At 33.7% G+C, this 19559-nt stretch overlaps 2 protein-coding genes across 2 annotated transcripts in view; one reads left to right on the forward strand and one right to left on the reverse strand.

The window, feature by feature from the left end:
- The window catches only part of LOC134529642 (uncharacterized), a 192419-nt gene that overhangs the window by 153347 nt on the left and 19513 nt on the right, over positions 1–19559 (forward strand). Inside the window, exons 28-32 of the mRNA XM_063363952.1 lie at positions 1052–1190; positions 3920–4399; positions 6285–6726; positions 9128–9348; positions 15485–15661. Of these exons, the coding sequence (XP_063220022.1) occupies positions 1052–1190; positions 3920–4399; positions 6285–6726; positions 9128–9348; positions 15485–15661 (1459 nt within the window). The remainder of the gene's footprint in view (positions 1–1051; positions 1191–3919; positions 4400–6284; positions 6727–9127; positions 9349–15484; positions 15662–19559) is intronic.
- Positions 12185–14539, reverse strand: LOC134529641 (zinc finger BED domain-containing protein 4-like). Its single transcript, XM_063363950.1, has 2 exons — positions 12788–14539; positions 12185–12654 (listed from the first exon to the last, which is right to left on the reverse strand). The coding sequence occupies exons 1-2, from the start codon at positions 14405–14407 to the stop codon at positions 12301–12303; spliced, it is 1974 nt and encodes a 657-aa protein (XP_063220020.1). The 5' UTR covers positions 14408–14539; the 3' UTR covers positions 12185–12300.

The raw sequence follows: 19559 nt of genomic DNA on the forward strand, positions 1-19559 counted from the left end.
TTTCATACAACACAGATAACTAAAAATGCTCTTGGTGTTGTGCAGTGAAAGTGCACAAAATTGTAGATGGTTTCAGGAAATAACTCGGCAAATACTGGGATGGTTCCTTATTATAAGGCCTGGCCGACTGGTCCTCTAACATCCGTGATTCGAGTTGTGTCTGTCATTAATGACCTCACTGTTGGCGAGGCATTAAGCCAGTGCATGTGCACATGTGTGCATGCACGAATGTGTGTGTATACAGAGTGTTCCATTACTCAACGTCAAGCCGAAAACAGTTGATAGGCCGGTAAATTACGGTTCTGAATTAAAAAAAAACTAAAAAAAGTTGTCTAGTTTTCAAGTTTTAGGCATTTTCAAAAATTTTTAAATCCCCACCCTGCACCAAATCAGCCTATAGCTGAAAATTTACGACCCTTTTTGAATTTTCGTAATTTGATTTAGAACCATGATAAATTGGCCTATCAGTTCTCAGTTAGACGTTGAGTTATGGGACAGCGTGTAAGTATACAGAACTGAAACCTAAGATTTGTATGCCTGTTTTTTTGAGAAAATAGCTATAAAAATCCACATAAATAATACATATTCAGAATCGTTAAAATCAAAGAAATAATACCGTACCTTTGAAAATTCACAGTGTTCATTTGTTAATAAACTAAATGTGTAATGTTGGTAACTTAATATTTGAATAATTTAACGTATTCTGTTAACACTGCCATATCTTTGGACGTATCATTAAAAAATATAGTTGAGTTATAGTAATTTTTTTAACTGTCTTTATTTTGGGTGGCAAAATTGAAGCATTATCACTTGTTAAATTTACTAAACTTGTGCATTGTCTTGGTGTTAGTTTTGCTGTAAGTTTTTTATGGTGTATTTTATTGATATGTTAGTCCTGAAGTGCAATACTTTTCGTTTCTTATATTCATACCAAAATTTTATGTGTCTGGACTGTACTGATAAGTAATTAATATTTTTTAATTGTGTTATTTGGAGATTTAATATAGACAATTAGCAAACTCATTGATTTAATTAACTTTTATGTTTACAGGAAGTGGGGAGACTCTGGTTTAACAGATAACAGTATTAATATTCATCTGACTGGCTCTGCAGGCCAAAGTTTCTGTGCTTTTATGCCAAAAGGTGTTCATGTGACTTTGGAGGGTGATGCTAATGATTATGTTGGAAAGGTAAGTGTACAACTATGCTTGAATTATTTTCAATTGCTTTTTTAGAGATTTTTATGGTTATAGCTTGATTTAAAAATTACTTAAAAGCCCTTCACAGTGATTATTATCAGAATTCTTAGTAAAAGTTTTTAATTTTGGGAATATTTCATAGATATATGTAGTAGTAATAAGTCGGAGGAGGTTTTTGTGTACTTGGCAAGCACTTTAAAACATGTTACTGAAAATATTTTTTTTCTGTAGCTGTTCAAAATTTACATTTAAACTATAAGTTCTTTCTATGTAAATAAGCTTGGAATTTTCACAGTGCAAGAAGTCATTCTGGTCCTGAAAGCAGTTTATTTATCTGCCGTTTACTTTCCAAACCTTTCATCAAATCACAAAAGTCCATTAGTATTCAGATAGACTAACCAAGGAATATTGGCATGACTAAATGTAAAGATGCATAAATGCCCACTTTTTAGTGTTCTACCATGTTCATGAGTGTCACATCTGCTGGCAAGCCTGTTCTTGTGGTGGTTATGAAGTAAATTATAACCATGTGGCCTTTCACTTGTGTATAACTTCAGTACTCACTTATATACTGAAATTTATAATATAATATTGAAGCGAAATAGAACGGAGTACATGTTCTTAAAGGCTAGCACTTGCAACGAAATATGCAACTGTAGATGAACAAAGACATATACTCTGTCACAATTTTTTACCTTTGCAACCAGCTTCGGGGTGCAAAAGTAGGTAACATACTGCAGGGTGATGTGGGCAGATGAATGTTAGAATTTAACATAGCAGCAGGTTGAAATAATTTTTATGATCTTATTTAGTTTAATTTAATTTAATGCTTGTGATTTATAACAAGTATCTAACAATCAAGCTAGGAACCCACATACAATAATACATATTAATTTATAGTGTGCAATTGGGATGTGCTTAATGTATTGGCATGGGATCAAAATTGGTAGTTTTTCAATGAATTGGGAATGAAGAAAATGGGGAAATTTATCACATTATTTCAGTTTTGATTTTTTAAAGTATTCATTGTAACCAATAAGTCAACTTCTTTATCTCACAACAGTTGTTCTTTGCCAACTGCAGGGGATATATTTTTTTTAATCTTGTGATTTCACCTATCATTCAAAGAAATATGGGCTCAAAAAGTACAGTAGACTTCAGGTAAAGTGTGGTTGTCTGGGAATTTAACTTTTGGGCTACAGCACTTAACAACTCACCCATGTCGTTTTGCTCAAAACTTACCACTCAAATACAAGAAAGCAGACTGAAATTAATAATCAACTTTTGCTATTTTCAGCACCAAAAACAGATTAACTATCTCTATCTCTTTCATTCACTCAATTACACTTGCTCGCTCACTCACTCGTTCAGTCATTCATTTATTCATTCATTCACTCATTCATTCATTCACTCATTCATTCATTCACTCAATCATACTCACTCATACTCACTCATACTTTCACTCACTTGCTGGCTCACTCACTTTCACTCTCCTCCATCCCAATGATGGCACTAGAAGAGTATATCTGAGCCAGTAATTGTTGAAGCAAGTACTAAAAACATTTTCACTTGTATCTGGAGGATGGCATGATTTTACCTGAGTTATACCTAAATCCACAGTTTACTTAACCTCATTATATCAGGATTTTATTTTATGTACTGCATGTAATAATAGCAGTGTCAATGGCATCACAGGGCAATAAGTGTTCACTTTTTGTTTGCTTTTTTATTGTTTGTGCACTTGAATGTGTTGTATTTATATTTTATTTATTTATTTAACATTTGTTACATGCCTATACATGGTTTTAGAAAACTTGGTGGAGTCACAAACAAAGAACAAGAAACACAACAGTGAAATTGAGAACAAACAAAACAGAACAAAACAAAATCAACAAAAACACATAATTAACCTTGTATAATAAATACTAATAACAACAATAAAAAGCAGACAAAACGCAGAGAAAAAAAAATAATTTTAAAGCTGGTGCTGCAAAGCAGACATCAAGTAAACAAATTAAAATTTACTATACATGATTAAAACTAGTTAATACAATAAAATAAATATAAATGAATATGAAATGTTTAAAATTATGGATGGGCAGATGATAGAACTTTTTTAAGTGGTATTGTATTACCAGTTAGCGGTAAGAATCTCTCATATTTGTTGAAATTAATAATTAGTCTATGTACAATATCATGAATTGCATAATTATTTTAAGGAATATGAAATCAAAATTTACTTATTTTGGGTATATTTATATCTAACTGTGATAAAATGGAATTCAAATAAATTGTAATATTAACTGGTAAATTTCTGTATGAGCAGTTGTATTCAAAATCTTCTTTCATGTGAATCAGCAAATCCCTAATGTGCAACTAAGGATGCAGCTAACAGGCATTTCCAAGCCAGCACTAGGATACGGATGTACTTTCATTTAGAACTTTTGAAGGAGATTTATTGAAAATGATCTTAATTTTTGATAAATAAATTTAGAGACTATAAATAAAAATTGTTAAACCACTACTGCTTCAATTATATTAGTAACTACACTCAAGATGACCTAGTTTCATGAGCAATCATGGCATTACCATATTAGTGCATTAATACAGTAAACCCTCAATTTTCAGTAACAAAGTTACCTTAAATTGGTTTAACTATTCACAGAATGTTGATGTACTTCTTTAAAACTCCTACTCTTAGTAATGTTTTTTTTTTCCAGGGCCTGTGTGGGGGAGAAATAATAATCTATCCTCCGAAAGATTCTTCTCCTGAATTCAGGTCAGAACTGAATGTGATTGTCGGCAATGTGTGCTTGTATGGAGCGACGAGTGGGCAAGCCTATTTCCGTGGCATTGCAGCCGAGAGGTTCCTGGTTAGGAACTCTGGAGTCGTGGCGGTCGTTGAGGGCGTGGGAGATCACGGCTGTGAATACATGACCGGTGGCTGTGCGGTCATTCTGGGACTGACAGGGCGCAACTTTGCAGCGGGGATGTCCGGAGGCATTGCCTACGTCTTGGACGTTGATGGCTCTTTCAGAGGGAAATGCAACCTTGAGACTGTGGAACTGCTTCCGTTGGTAAAAAAAGAAGATCTGGACTGTGTTGAAGAGCTGCTGAAAAATTTTTATGATAAAACCAGTTCTTTGATAGCCAAGGATCTGCTTGATTCTTGGCCAGAACCTTCCCAGCGGTTTATAAAGGTAAGTTCTAATAAAAATACTTATGATTTTAAGCTTTCTATTTACATCAATAGGATGTCAGGAATTACTCATGTTAAACAGGTAATTTATATGGTTTAATAAATGTGAATTTTTAGCACAGAGCAATAATTTTTAGTTCGAAATGATAAAAGATGGGACGAAACAGCATAAACATACTTTCGTGCAAGTGGTTACACTATATTTTAACAAATATTTGTTTGTGTTGTTAGAAAAAGGTGGTTGGGTTTCTTGTATGCATATTCCTAGAATTCATTTAACGTTTCATACACACAAAAGACTTACACAGGTGTCTAACTTGTGACTTTGTGTATCTGAGCCTTCTTAGCCATAGAGAGTCAGCTCTCAACAAAGAAAAAAACTATATATTCATTTTAATGTTCATTTTATTATATAATATATACATTTTTTAATCTTCTTCCTCTGTTATTAATGTCAAAATTTTAATGTGCCTTTTATCATTGATAAACTGCCCCTTCATTATTATCTGCAGTTTTTTGAGGAACTTAATCATCCACATCTTAAAAAGTAAACACAAGCTTTCTACTATATGAAGCATGTTTTTTCTAAAAATAATTCTGTGAATCATAATTTTTAATGAGAGCAATGTTAAATATACAGGTTATGTTGTTGAGAATCCAAAAACACCAGTTAATTGTCTCATGATTCGTTAATTATGCATTTTACATAATGTTTTTAAAAATACATTAAAACTTTAGGTACATAGGCACTTCTGTTGACATTAAAATTTGAAATTAGTGCAGTTCAGATAGACATTCTAAATTTGGTTTTTTTCCAAGTAAAAGTGTCAAATGTCTTCCTCATATAAACATACAACTAATCCTACATAAGATAGTGTGTGACAGATCTTGTCTTTTTAAAAAGTTTAATGCTAAAACCTTGTTCAGCAATTGCTGTAAACTCCAAAAATTTGACTTTCTTTTAATGTTGTATTCACATGTTAGGGATTTAATGAGCTCTTATATACATACGTAAACCTTATTTATTCACGTATTTTCGTGCTTAACAGCAGCCAGGTGAAGTGAATTTAAATTCAGCATTATTATGAACATATTTTATGCTCATTTCCTCTAGAATCCGGAAAAAAATATATATATTTAGTTTTGTGCCACAACCCCTGTTTCATCATAGATACATACAGCAAGTAAGCTGCTACTATCTCGCATGGTGGCAAATTGATTGTGTTTATTGATTTATATGCCGTTGCAACTATTGAGTTCATTTCTTTTAATGGTTTATGCAGTGGAGTGTTATTGTTTTGTGTTTAAGTTCATGTTAGTCTTGTTTATTTATTTTTCCAATTGGTATGTGTGACAAAAGATATACAAATAATATTTTTCTTATAGTTTGAATTTGAAAAGTGGTGTTTTGATTTATCGTTGAGCATTTTTTTTGCTACAGTTTTGCAAGAAAGTTGTGCAATAACTTTGAATACTTGATTAGTGTTTAAAACTGAGTTTGATTTGTGTTTTTCATTTTGCTGTTCCGTTGAAACATTTAAACTGGATATTTATGCACATTAATGACTTAAACATTGGTGTATGATAAAATCATTACGTATGCTATGTCATATATTTGTACCCAATTTAATATTTGATATTTTGAACTATGTGTATTTGAAAATTTTAATATTCGCGCAAGCCTGATTATTAGCATGTTTCTGAGAAAAAATTATTTTGTTTTAAATTATTTTGGTTTTTTAGTAGAAACTGATTCTAATAATGCTATAAAAGTTCTATGTAAAGTTTAGTTTATGTGGGTTTCAATTCTAACTGTAAGGAACATATATGTATTAAAAAATAATGTAAAGGCAGTTGTGAAGTTCCATCATTATTCTTATTTATAGGTTTTTCCATATGAGTACCAGCGAGCTTTGCAGAAACAAGTTGCAGAGAAATCTGCTGAGAAATCTTCAGAGAAAGTGTCTAATGGGCAGTTGCAGAATGATAGTAAGGTACTGGATATTGAAGATACAGTAGTTCAAGAAAGAACACACCCAGAAAAATCTCTCGATAAGACTCGAGGCTTTGTAATATACAAGAGAGAAACCAATTTTTATCGGCCAGCAGAAAAACGACAGAAAGATTGGGGTGAAATTTATGACTTTGGTCACATTCGGAAAAGCTTACATGTACAAGCGGCAAGATGTATGGAATGTGGTGTTCCATTTTGTCAGAGTTCTTATGGTTGCCCCCTTGGAAACATCATCCCAAGGTGGAATGATTTGGTATTTAATAATGACTGGAAAGAAGCTCTAAATCAACTCCATCAGACAAATAATTTTCCAGGTTAGTAATTAATATAGATAGTAATATATAAGTTTTTTATTTGTCATTTTTCCTTTAGAAGTGAAGGCTTATGGTTAGGAGCTCACTTTATGCCTTTGTGTGTACGATGTAGTGCCTCATTTTATTGTTTAGCAAAAAAAAGGTGACTTACTTTATCATCTAAGTGTTAGTTTTTTTGGAAGCTTAACTCCATCTTGAAAGCAAAGTGTTTAAAATCTGTAACACAGAACTACACAGAAAAAGGATATTGTGGCAGGATTCATCCATTGCCTATAGTAAGAAACCATCCCAGCATTTGTGTGGAGTGTATTTTCAGAAACAATTGAAAACTGAAATCAGGATGTTTGAACCGGTATTCGAACCAGTGTCTTACCACTCTGCTACTTCGCTCCGTGGTATATGTTAATATCTTTATATTTTACCATGTCCCAGTTGTGATGCTGCACATAACAAATCTCTCCTTTAGCTGTTTAAGAGGAAATGAGAAATGGTGTATCAATTAAGTGATAGTTTTGTGATAGGCATGTTCCAGAGAAAATCATCGAGCAAAAGTGCTATTTTAACATCATGGTTAGAAAATTGCAAAACTGCTGCTCAGTACAAGGCCACATGATTCGCACATGCAGTCAGTCACCCATATTTCTCAGTTATACTGCAACAACAGGGAAAAAGTTATGGAACATCTGATATGCCAAAAATCTATTTTGGTTAGCTAGCTTAGTATTAATTAACTCGGTACATTTTGCTATCTCAGCAATTAAAAATTAAAGTGAATTGAAATGTTTGCCTTTCTGTATGTATTTTTACATACAATCTGTTCCAGGATTAACGTAAACACTAGTGTGAAAGAGTAGGCAATTGTGGAATTAAACAAAAACTTTTTTTAAGGACGAGGCAATACATTATCAAATTGGGTCTAAAGAAATAATTTCAGTCGATACTCATTTAAAAATACAATTAACAAATGATTATTGTCAAATGAAACAACAAAAATAAAAATATTTCTTGTATACAATAATAATTCAGTTTCTTAGTGACAGCTCAAAATGTGCTGTAAAACATCACATTCCTCATTTAAGACAAAATTTGATATTCTGCAAGTGCATGCATGCGTTCGTTACTCATATTGAAATACTCCTGAATATAGAATATAAATATGCCATGTTTAGTACGGGATTACAGATCATTATACAATGCATTGAATTGAAAACTTTCACATGTGCACAGCAGAGTATAATCACCTACACTTAAGCGGCTGCGCTACTGCAGTAGCAGAAACATTCAATCTCATGAATCAAATTGCAACTTAAATCATCTAGAGCAATACTGCAAAGTAATTATTCATATTGCTTCAAAATCGGTAAAAATATTTATGGTAAACAGCTACTTAAATGCCCATTTGCTCCAACAAAGCGAGTCACATCATACACATTCTTGAGTCACAAATTAATATACAAAACACAGCAGTGAGTTTTAAACAAATTTTAAAATTTAGGGTTTAACATAAAGATTCCTAAAGACACTGCCGACAAACACAAAATCGTATTATTACAAAAGTATTGGTATTATCACGGGGTAAAAATGGGTCAAGAAAGGCAAGATAACAGGGCTTGTAGAAACTGCATGGACATATTGTGGCAAACCATGATGAAGTTACGTTACTAGAATGAGCTCTAGAAATTACTGAAAATATTTAAACAATTTAATAAAATTAGCAGAGCAAGAGAGAGACAAAGAAGCCCTTGCAAATAATGTGTTAAATGCACTCCCTGTAGCAGTCATTGCAACAAGAGAGATCAACTAGGACAATAATATCAATATCCTAAATGCAAAACTCTTAGCCAGTACAGCCATTTCTTGAAGGTGGGTGCCAGAAAAAATTTTAGGAAAGAGAAAAGTTGAAAACCACTACCTGAAGGTGCCACCGCTTGTCTTAATGGCTAACACCCAACAACAATACGTTATATTACGTTTTCACAATCTAGTCTGAACACTCACACAAACAGAATCAAGCGTAATAACAAGATCTGAAGCAGAGTGAGGAGCCTCAGGATGCTTTTCAAATGACACATACTTGCAGCAAAGCTCAAGCCAGAGTGGAGAAGCTACGAGAAAAGAAGGAAACCATAGGAACCGAGGAGGGAGTTAACATGTTGCAAGGCATCTTGGAGACAGCAGCTCACAATCCAAGTGTAGTTAAGTAGTAATGGCATGAGCTTCCAACTGGAGAACATTTGAAGAATATTAAATCTATTTTATATTTCCAGATGTCCTAAAATTACATTAAACTTTCAGCAAATTCAGAAATAGACAAGGAAATGCATAGCATTGTCTCGATTATGTTATAGGTAAATATTTTTAGTTGGTTGTGCAGTAGTAAATTGTTTCATGTTTTAAACAGAATTTACGGGAAGAGTTTGCCCTGCACCTTGTGAAGGAGCTTGTGTGCTGGGGATCAATGAGCTTCCAGTTACCATTAAGAACATTGAATGTGCCATCATAGACAATGCATTTGAGCAAGGCTGGGTGCACGCTAATGTACCCAGTTTTCGCACGGGCAAGAAAGTGGCTGTTATTGGATCAGGTCCATCAGGTCTTGCTGCTGCTCACCAGCTCAATAAGGTCAGTTTTTTTTACTTTCTGGTTTTCAATTGTGTTAAAATATGCTCTTCATCTTATCAAGTGCTGTAAGTTTTTTTAATCTGTTTTACAATTTTTGGTTTAGATTATTGTTCTTTTCCAGAAATTTTGTTAATTTGCTAGTATGATTAAAGTTTTGGTAATATTTGTTTATGTATTAATTTGCTAACTTAAAGAAAAAAAATATCAGTTGAAAACTTGTAGGGCTTGTTGAGAGAACTGAAAAGATACAATTTCGAACAAGCACTGATCTCTGGAAACATACCATGTTAAAAGTAAAATCAAATCAAATCACTGTATTCAATAAAACTTAAATACAATTATTATCTTCAGAAGGTCAAAGAATAAATACATCTGTACACATTAAACACACGTTAAAAATTTTTTTTTGTATGTTTGGCAATCAGTATTGACAGTATGTATGTAGCTAACATGATATCCACTTAATGCCATGGATCGACCACCATGCTTGCTAAGCTCTTATTGTTTCGAACTGTTATTCATTCATATGCTTGCCATTGCATATATAATTAACATGCCTGAATACATTTATAGACTGTATCCTTCATGATGTTTATATATAGTGAGGCTTGTAATGGGAGAGTTGCTCAACACCATTTTCAAAAGTGTATGACAAATCTCACTTCTCTAGCACATGTACTTTTGTCAAAGGTGATAAAATGCTGCCGGAAACAGTTGACTTCATGTGATTTAACTGTCTTGCAAGATGTTTTGCCAGAGTTTATGAAAGATAAGACTTTTAAACATTTTTAAAGAAAAGTTTGTTTCAGTTCTGTGACACACCTTCACATATTTCATTTGCTGTCCCAGATAACATCAACCAAGTTTTTTAAGGGATAATGGATATACAGGCTTTAGGAACTGTTGTTTTAAGCTGTGCATTAAGAGAATATAACCTAAAAAGAGTGTTTATGAAACATAGATGAAAATGTATTTTGTTATGTAATGGGGTAGTAGTGTATTAAGGTATAATGGAGTAGTTGGCAACCCATGTTGTGGAGTCGAAGACAGCATATACAGGATGAGTCTTTATTCAACCTACAATATTCGGCTGCAATTTCATCACGACAAAATAAGTTGAAAACATACAGAGGACCCATGGTCTAAAGTCCTTTCCAAAGCGGGTATATGTTTAGAAGCTGGAGCTGAACAACATTTTTATCGTAAATAATAAAGTATTTAAGATAGAACATTGAGCATCTCAATTATGTTTAACTGAATGAATTTCTACAACCACCATGAATTTTGAGGCTATAGAGAAATTATTTCATTGAAATAATTGGGGGTCATCCCGTATCTTCTGAGGGCCGACCCAGATTGCTGTAGTTAAAGGCCAGTGTGGTAACTTTTGCCCATAAGGCTCTGTATACTTACAAAAAAACAATATAGGATGAGTCTGAATTCATCCAACAAACTTTGGCTGCAGGGTCATCACGACAATATAAGTCAAAAACCTCTATACGACTTATGGTCTAAAGTGGTTCCCAAATTTGCTATACATCTTTGAAGTTGGGGCTGAAAAACATTTTAATTGGAAATAATAAAATATTTAAGATGGAACACTGAGCGTCTGGATTATGATTAGTTGAAAAAAGTTCTACAACCACCATGAATTTTGAGGCTGTAGAAAAATAATTTCATTGAAATAATTTAGGGAATTAACATGTCACGAAAGTATGTACAAAATAAAGGTGTTTCCACCAACCAGTAATCCAATTAGTGCGGTATCTCTCTCTACCGCTTTCGAAGTTTCGGCACGTTTCTAGAGCCTTGTCTGCATGAAGTGGCGTAACTAGGGTGCCATTGTTCTCGAAGCTTCGAGTGTTTAGCCAGGGATTTTGATAATGCGACACTTTGAAGGGCTACGAAACCTTTTTGGAATGAGACTGAGAGGTATATAAACGGCGGGAGGCAGTGAAGTGAAGTGGGTGTGACCCCTTGGTGAACTACAACTGGGCAACGAGCGGGCTTTGTGTGTGATTGTTGGTGCATCGGGGACTGAGAGTAGTGTGAAGCAGTGTGTTGGTACCAAGGTGCACGATAAGAGACTCACAGCAGAGCGAGTCACTATCAAGCCTGGCTCCAGTGGGTAGAGTAATAGTGGACTTTGTTAAAATTATGATTACTTTGTGAACAGATAGTTAAATTGTTGTTATTTAAATAAAAGTGTAAATTTAGGTAATAATTAGGGATGGGAAATTTTCAAAATTTTCGATTCGATACCGATTATCGAGTCTTGTTGCGATCATCGATTCTTATCGATTATCGATTCCAATCAATTAGGTTAAGTTATAGATTCTCATTTTCGGGATTGAAGTATAAGTTACAATGGAATCAGTAAACATACTTATTGAATACACTAAAAAAGCATTTTTCAAAATAATAAATAAATACTATTAAATTTAACACATAAAACAAAACTTTACATTACTTGAAATAAAGAAATTGAAATTACTATTCTGTAATGTGTAATGTGTAGGGCAAGCATTATTTTTTATGTGGATTATGTTTAATCCAGTTGAATATGTAATTTTGAAAAGAGAATACGTAATTTAGTAATAGGTCAGTAGTACTAATAAAAAGTGAATTGTCGTAAAGTCATCAAAATACTAACAATTTCATTGGAATACAATTTAATAAATAGTATATTAATTACTAAATGTACAATCATTAACATTTATCAATCAAACTTTAAATAGCCACAAAAAGTTGTGATTATTAAAAATATTGTAAAAAACCAGAAACTACCAAATTCAATCTTTATACCTTTGAAATAAATGACAACATAGTTAAATATCATAAAAACAACACTTTTGACAAAATAAAATTGAAAGTTCTTAAAATAATAAATGAAAACTGGCAAAGCATCTTATTAGATCACAAAGTCTTATTAGATCCTAAATTCTTATTAGATCACAAATTCTTATTTAAAAAAACCAACATTTTGACTCGTTCAGGATCTAAACGGTTCCGTTTCTGATCAACAATCAGTCCTGCAGTGCTGAATAATCGCTCGGAATGTACAGTTGAAGGTGGAATGCAAAGAAATTTCTTTGACAGTTTTTTTAAACATGGGTACTTGGTATTTTCTTTCCAATACTGGAAAACGTTGGTACTTGAATTTTGAATAGGTTCTTCCAAGTAAACATTAATCTCATCTTCAACTGATGCGATGTGGCTTACACTTGGGGCAGTCTTCATTATGTTTGAGTAAAATGTCCACATACCATGGCTTTCCATTGCTTGGCTGGATGTTTGCGGCACAGACTGAGAGAAAAGCAACAAAATTTTCAAAATTAAAAATTAAAAATGAACAAACAAATGTGTCAACATAAAACAGCAGAAGTAGACAAATAAGAATACACTTAATGAATTACAAGGAAATTAGCACCTAACTTACCTCAGTTTCAGGTTGTTTCAAACAGATAGTTTTTCTTGCTTCTTCAATCAAAAAAACTTTCGCTTTTGTGACATTACCGTCCTGCACAAAAACATGGTGTTTAAATCGTGGGTCCAGTAATGTTGCAACTGCGTACAACATATTCTCTTCAACATCAGAATACTTCAAAGTTATGGCAGCAAGCATATCATTTTTGATGCCCTGTACACCTGATCCAGTAGGTGCTGGTTTCCTTAGCTCTTCAGTAGAACTGTTGATTATAGGTATGACTTCTGAGGCTGTCACACACTGAGTACTTACAGCCAATGTTGCATGGTTGAAAATACTTAAAAGGTTTACTACATTTGTCATCAGGTTCCATTCTGCTGATGAAAAAGTCACAGGTAACTGCAGAGTTGCTGATGCTAAAGAAACAGACTGTTTTTGCTCAAGTAAGCGCTGTAGCATATGGAGAGATGAATTCCAACGCGTTGGTTCATCCTGGATAAGTTTATGTTTTTTCATTTTCAGCGTGGCTTGAGCCTTCTTTAACTCTTTTGTCGCCTTACAAGAATGTTTGAAATGGCCAACTATGCGACGACCGTTGGCAATCAGATTATTTACATTCTTGTTGTTCAGTAGCCCTTCCTTTACAACAAGCTGCAGGGTATGTGCTAGGCATGGCAGATGTTCATATTCGGATGATTCTAGGCCAGCAGTTATGTTCCTGGCATTGTCTCTTACAATGGCAACAACTTTAGATTGCAGCTTCCATTCTTCAAGTGTTTCTGTGATAAAATTGCACAAATTGTTCCCTGTGTGAGATAATTCAGGAAAGGGAATAACCCCAATGTTGAGGTGTTGCAAGACAAAATTGGAATCAACAAAATGCACAGTTAGACCAAGATAATCGTCATTGGCTGTTGAAGTCCACATATCTGTTGTAAGACTCACATGTTCAGCTTCGTCCAACTTTTTGTTCACATTTTCCCTACATTCTTGGTACATGTGTGGTACAACAGTATTTGAAAAATGTTTTCTGCTGGGCAAAACATACCTAGGCTCAAGGAATTTGACAAATTCTGTGAATCCTCTGTCTTCAACCATGCTAAAAGGACGATTGTCTAAGCACATCATTCTACCTATGTGCTGAGTTATTGATTTTGCACGAGGATCAGTGGACTTGAATTGTGCAGTTTTATCAATAAATGATTGTAATGTAGGCTGGTATTGACTTTTAGGAGTTAGCCTATACTGGTTTGGTGTTCTTGATGAAATATTCGTTTGGCCAACTTTCTCAGCATGCCTCGGGGACACTGAACCGCTGCCTCTCGATGAATCAGTAGCAGTAGGCCTAACATCTGAATTTGATGACAATGGCAAGGTTGTCTCTGAAGAACAATTTTGTGCTGAACTATCATCTATTTCATTTTCTTCAATCTCGCTCAATTCCGATGAATGTAGCCTTTGTTTCTTCGTCTCATGAACGTAACTCCCATGCTTGTTTTCGAGATGTTTTTTCATGTTTGTTGTAGTTTTAGATTTACCGCCACGTGAGATTGTACATTTACAGATTTGACATATTGCGTAGCCAGAATTTTGTCGGTCGATGACAAAGTATTTCCACACTTCACTAGACATCACGTAAATAAAAATGTTATTTTACTATTCGTATTGCGCTAACATTACCCAACATTCAAACAAAGAAGCATCACTGGAAACAAAAGCATGTAAGAAAATTTCTACAGTTGCCGTACTGGTAACTTACTGGAATGAAAATGTGTTTCAAAAACGTCCATTGAAATTTTATGTTTAAGTTGCGTAATTAACTGGTGATTTAATGTTTACTGTTATTAAATAAATTACGGAAAATACGTAACTCGTAAAATGTTACGGGCTATGGCCACATTATTCTTGCATTTTATCGTTAAGTAATTGAGAATAAGATCTGTACCGGAAGTTGGCAAACCTGTGAAAGTTCATGTATAGACAAATGCTGGTTAACAAAAAAAATCATTGACGAAAATAAATATGCAACAACGCAAGTGAATAAATATACTAGAAACGTAGAAAACGTGGCACACTTCTCAGTAGAATCTTGAAATTTTGTGCACATGGCTACCAATGTGGGTGTATTCAGCAAGTAAAAGTTGGGCTACAATTTCTTTATACGATAACACTGCGTTAATAAATAAATAACCCTAAATGCACAGTACGAAATCGCCAACCTCCGTTCCCGCTTACGGGATTGTGGCAACTGAGCTGTGGTAAGCTATGTTATATTTCATTTATTATTTATTATATCGTTTATGGTTATTTATTTAGTTGTAAAACTGACTAAAATTACTGCAACGACAGCGATGAACCGCTGCTAGGCAGCACTTTACGTCTACATCCTGCAGAATTTTAATAATCGGTGATTTTCGCCGATCCTCGATTATCGATTATGTATCAAAAAATCGGGGTATCGAAGAATCGACGGATCGACTTTCCCATCCCTAGTAATAATAAAACCGCAATCAATAAATTGGGCTTTCCTTTCCTGACCTCTTGCCCCACTCTTTAACAGTATGTTCATAATCATAATATATGTATTTTTAAAGTGTATTATACCTTTTACAGAAGCCCTAGTGGTCTATCATTAGTGACCTTTATTCCTTAATTGCTTCACATATTTTATTGTATCCTGGAGAGTGTATGTATCAATTTTAATTTCAGGCTGGGCACTTAGTCACAGTGTTTGAGAGGAATGATCGTATTGGAGGTCTTCTTCAGTACGGAATACCAACCATGAAACTTTCCAAGGATGTGGTTCAGAGACGTGTAAAACTTTTGGCAGATGAAGGGATTACTTTCAAGACAAACATTAATGTTGGAAAAGATATTTCTGCAAAGGTCAGTGATGTGCACATAGTCAAAAGATAAGTGTGTGTGTTTAAGTTTCCATATTGTGAGGATTACATCCCTGATATGTAAAAGCTCAAAGTATGAATGTATAGCATTGAGGCTGATGGAAAATGTTTAATCATTTTCTTTAATTTAATATTAAAATAATTTCAAGAAATGCCTAGTTTCATTTTAAATTTCACAATGTCTTACTTGGACTTATGTTAAATGGTTTCACTGTCTATCTCGCATAGAATAATTGAAGTTGAGCTTTGAATAGTACTAATTATATTATCTGTTACATAATGGAATTATTTTTTAATTGGTTTAATTACTAAATTATAAATAAAAATTTCAGTATTTTACCATTTTGAAAACTTTTTTAAATGAACCATCTTTCAAAATTAATTGCCAAGTTAGCATAGTACTTTTTGTTTCGGTATGAATATTTAAATTTGCCCTATTAAAAATATTTGCCGCATAAGTGGTGCAAAAACCTTTTTTTATTAAAAATTATAGCATGACTTATTTTATTTGGAGTTGTTATCAGTGGAAGGGTTATTCAGGATTATGCCCAAAATTAGAATGGCATGATATAGAAATTTGTAGTTAAATATATCTAATAATTTTGTACAGTTTTAGGGTTTTAAAATGTTTGAAAATAATACATATAACTTTAAAATGACATTTTTATTGAGAACTGTCATTAACTAGCTTATCAACTTATCAACTACTCTCGGCTTGAAGTTGAGTTATGGAAAAACCTGTATGTTCTATGTGTAGTTGTGTACTCTCAAGTAAATTTTTTTTATATGTAAAGGTAATAAATCATTCTGTCTGTAACTACAATACCAACTACTGGCTTTGAGGTCGAGTTGAGGTTCTAAACCCAGTAGCCAGTACTGGGGTAGGAAGTGTGGGACAGTGTATGCTGTAAAACTAAAATTTCATTGGGTATTGGCATTTATGCTGCTATTAATTATATCATTTATTAACAAAAAAAGCATTTCTGAAATACTCTATAGATATATTCAGTTTTTCTATCCTATAAACTCTGTTGTTAAAAAAGAGTGCTTGTACATTCAAAAGACAATAACTAATAACATATACTGCAAATATTGAATTTTTATTTTATTAGTTATTGGTAGTTCATGGATCAGAGCAACTGCTCACCATTTCGGGTGTTTGTTTATGGTATTTTAAATTTTATTCATTTAACTATTGAGATCTGAGAAACACTTGCTGCAATATTAAGTGTTTTGTTGATGTATGCATGACAAATTCAAAACTATAAAAAAATGTATAAAATTTGATTTTAAATTCAAGTAAATAATTTCTACAAAATGTATTAATACTAACTTACTATATCTCGTTATTTCTTGAATAAAAATACCCAAATTTAATATATTACAAAATTCAACAATGGAGATCAAATTTACAGTTACTAAAGAAAGCACAAATATTCTAGTTTGCAATGAATAAAAATTTATTTAATACTTCTGTTGTACAGATCCACTAGAGAATATTTTACCACAAAGTTCCTTTAACTGCCTCTGCATTAGGATGGAATGCTTATCATTTAACAGCTCACAGATCAACTAAACTGACTTATATGCCAAAATGATAAAATATCCATTCCTAAGCCAAATATAAAAAAACCTGGCGCCTCTTGCAATATTACATGGTTGCTACAGGACTAGAAAACCGGGAAAACCGGGAAATGTCAGGGAAATTAAAATGGTCAGGGAATTCCGGGAAATGTCAGGGAAAATTCTACGAATTCTGGAAATTTTAAAGTTGCTTATAATTCAAACAAAGCTTTGTTTTGATGCGCTCGTACTGCTACTGAACGACTCCGCTAAAAGGCTGCTGCTTAAGGCACACGGCAACTGCAACTTTTTTTTTACTTGGTCTACGATTGTCCGTTGCAATAGGCTGTTACAACAACCCACCATAACTTCTGGCCAATCCAGGCACTCGTTTGTTCACTAGCGAACCCGGCCTTCATTTGTTCGTGTTTTGATCCTTTTTAATTTGTCCATGAGACTTTGTGTTTTGTTCCGTTCCATGCAAGAACTACAGAACGGGCATGGCGTCGTTTATCTTTTGAAGGCTATTTTCACGTGGAATAAGATGAGTACAAATCTTATTACGTGAATTTAAAGGCGTTTCAGGTGAAGTTAGTTTTTGATGCGATCATAAGAAAATAAAGTGCATTTTGATAAAGAAGCAATACCAATTCTCATTTTGAAAACTACCAAGCTGATACGAAAACACGTGGCTTTTGTGTGCGGTTATGTTTTTGCATTTTTTCTAACTATTTTTTTAATTACTTTTTTTTTCAACCGTTATAATTCGTGAGTTCTGTTGCGTGACACTTACATTGTGTATAAAAAAATATGCATAACTGAACATGTTTATCCCCAGAAACGTTAGTTAACATTGTAAGAATGTAAGAGTATTGCATATTGTAATGCTGCTATTGTAATTCTCTAAGTAGGCCCGTTATATTGCTAGGTGTGAATTTGTAATAGTTTTTGTATTTGTGTAGTAATATTTTTTTAAGAATTCATAATAATTTTTTAACCTAACCTGAAAATATTATGTACTTTTTTTTTAGCTTAGAGATGTTGAAGAAAACTACTTTTAAGGAGAATTGGCTCAAGGAGTCACAGTTTCAGCATATTAAACCCTCTGCTAAAAACATAAATTCTGCGTACTGCACTTTGTGCTACAAAAGTATTCAACTCAGCGATATAGGCCGAAGAGCTCTCACCAGCCATGTCGAAGGGAAAAAACACATTCACAATTCTGCCGTCAAAATAACACAATAAAAAAACTTATTTTACCTCATGTTGAAATTTTTATATTACATTTAATGCACGTTAATATTTATGGTATGTACTTCATAAGAAAGTCAGGGAATTATTCTCTTAAATTTCTGGAAAACAGGGAAAAGTCAGGGAATTCTAAGATTATATTTCTGTAGCAACCATGAATATAGACCAAACATACTTCCGAATTATACCTTATGGATTTTGGTCCCAAAAGTATAACTGATTTCTAAGGATTTGTTTGTGTAAAATTAAAATAACCTTAAAAATCTTAAGTCACCCCACATACAAAATGACCACAGCCTGTAACAACCCAGATTACAGCCTTCCTCATACAATCCAGTAATAATCATTTGTTATAAATTTTTTTTGGTCGAATTTCATGTTAGATATAATTTTTTTACTTTTAAAAGCTATTGTAAACGTAATTCTCCGGGTTTATTGTTTTTATTTTTAAAATTCATAAGTATTTTTTTAGTAATTTTTTTGCTGGCATCTTTGTGTGGGAAGGCGTGCTGACATGATTCTCCTTCGGTTTTTTCCACGACCGAGGCTTTGTTTCACACGCTAGGCGTTTGAGTCACGGTCACGGGAGTGCGAGAAAGATACAAAATTGCTGCTTTGTGGGAACAGAAGTAAGCATTTCGTGGAAAGCCTCTGTTGCCATGTGCCGTGATTGGCTGAAAATTACGTCGGCGAGCCCAGGACACTGCCCGCACAAAGAAGGAAGGCTGTTAAAATTCAGTCATTGTCCGAGCACCGCGCCGGGTAGTCATTGTCCGAGCACCGCGCCGGGTAGTCATTGTCCGAGCACCGGGCCGAGCGGTCGTTGTTCGGGCGGCGGGCTGAGCAGGCCGTGTTTGATCTTTTTTTAATGTACAGTTACTTTTTTCGTGTTTTCGGTTGTACGGAATATAGTGTGAATTTTACATAAATAAATAAAACAGGTAATACATCGAACATTGTTTATAAATTTCTTCTTTCTTCGTGACCTGCAACCTGTATGTTCCACTCATCACCAAATTTGAGCTAGCCGGAGGTGGTGAGTGGTGACAAGCCTATCCAGTTTATTG

This window comes from Bacillus rossius, chromosome 2 (genome assembly GCF_032445375.1).
Source record: "Bacillus rossius redtenbacheri isolate Brsri chromosome 2, Brsri_v3, whole genome shotgun sequence".
Classification (NCBI taxonomy): domain Eukaryota; kingdom Metazoa; phylum Arthropoda; class Insecta; order Phasmatodea; family Bacillidae; genus Bacillus; species Bacillus rossius.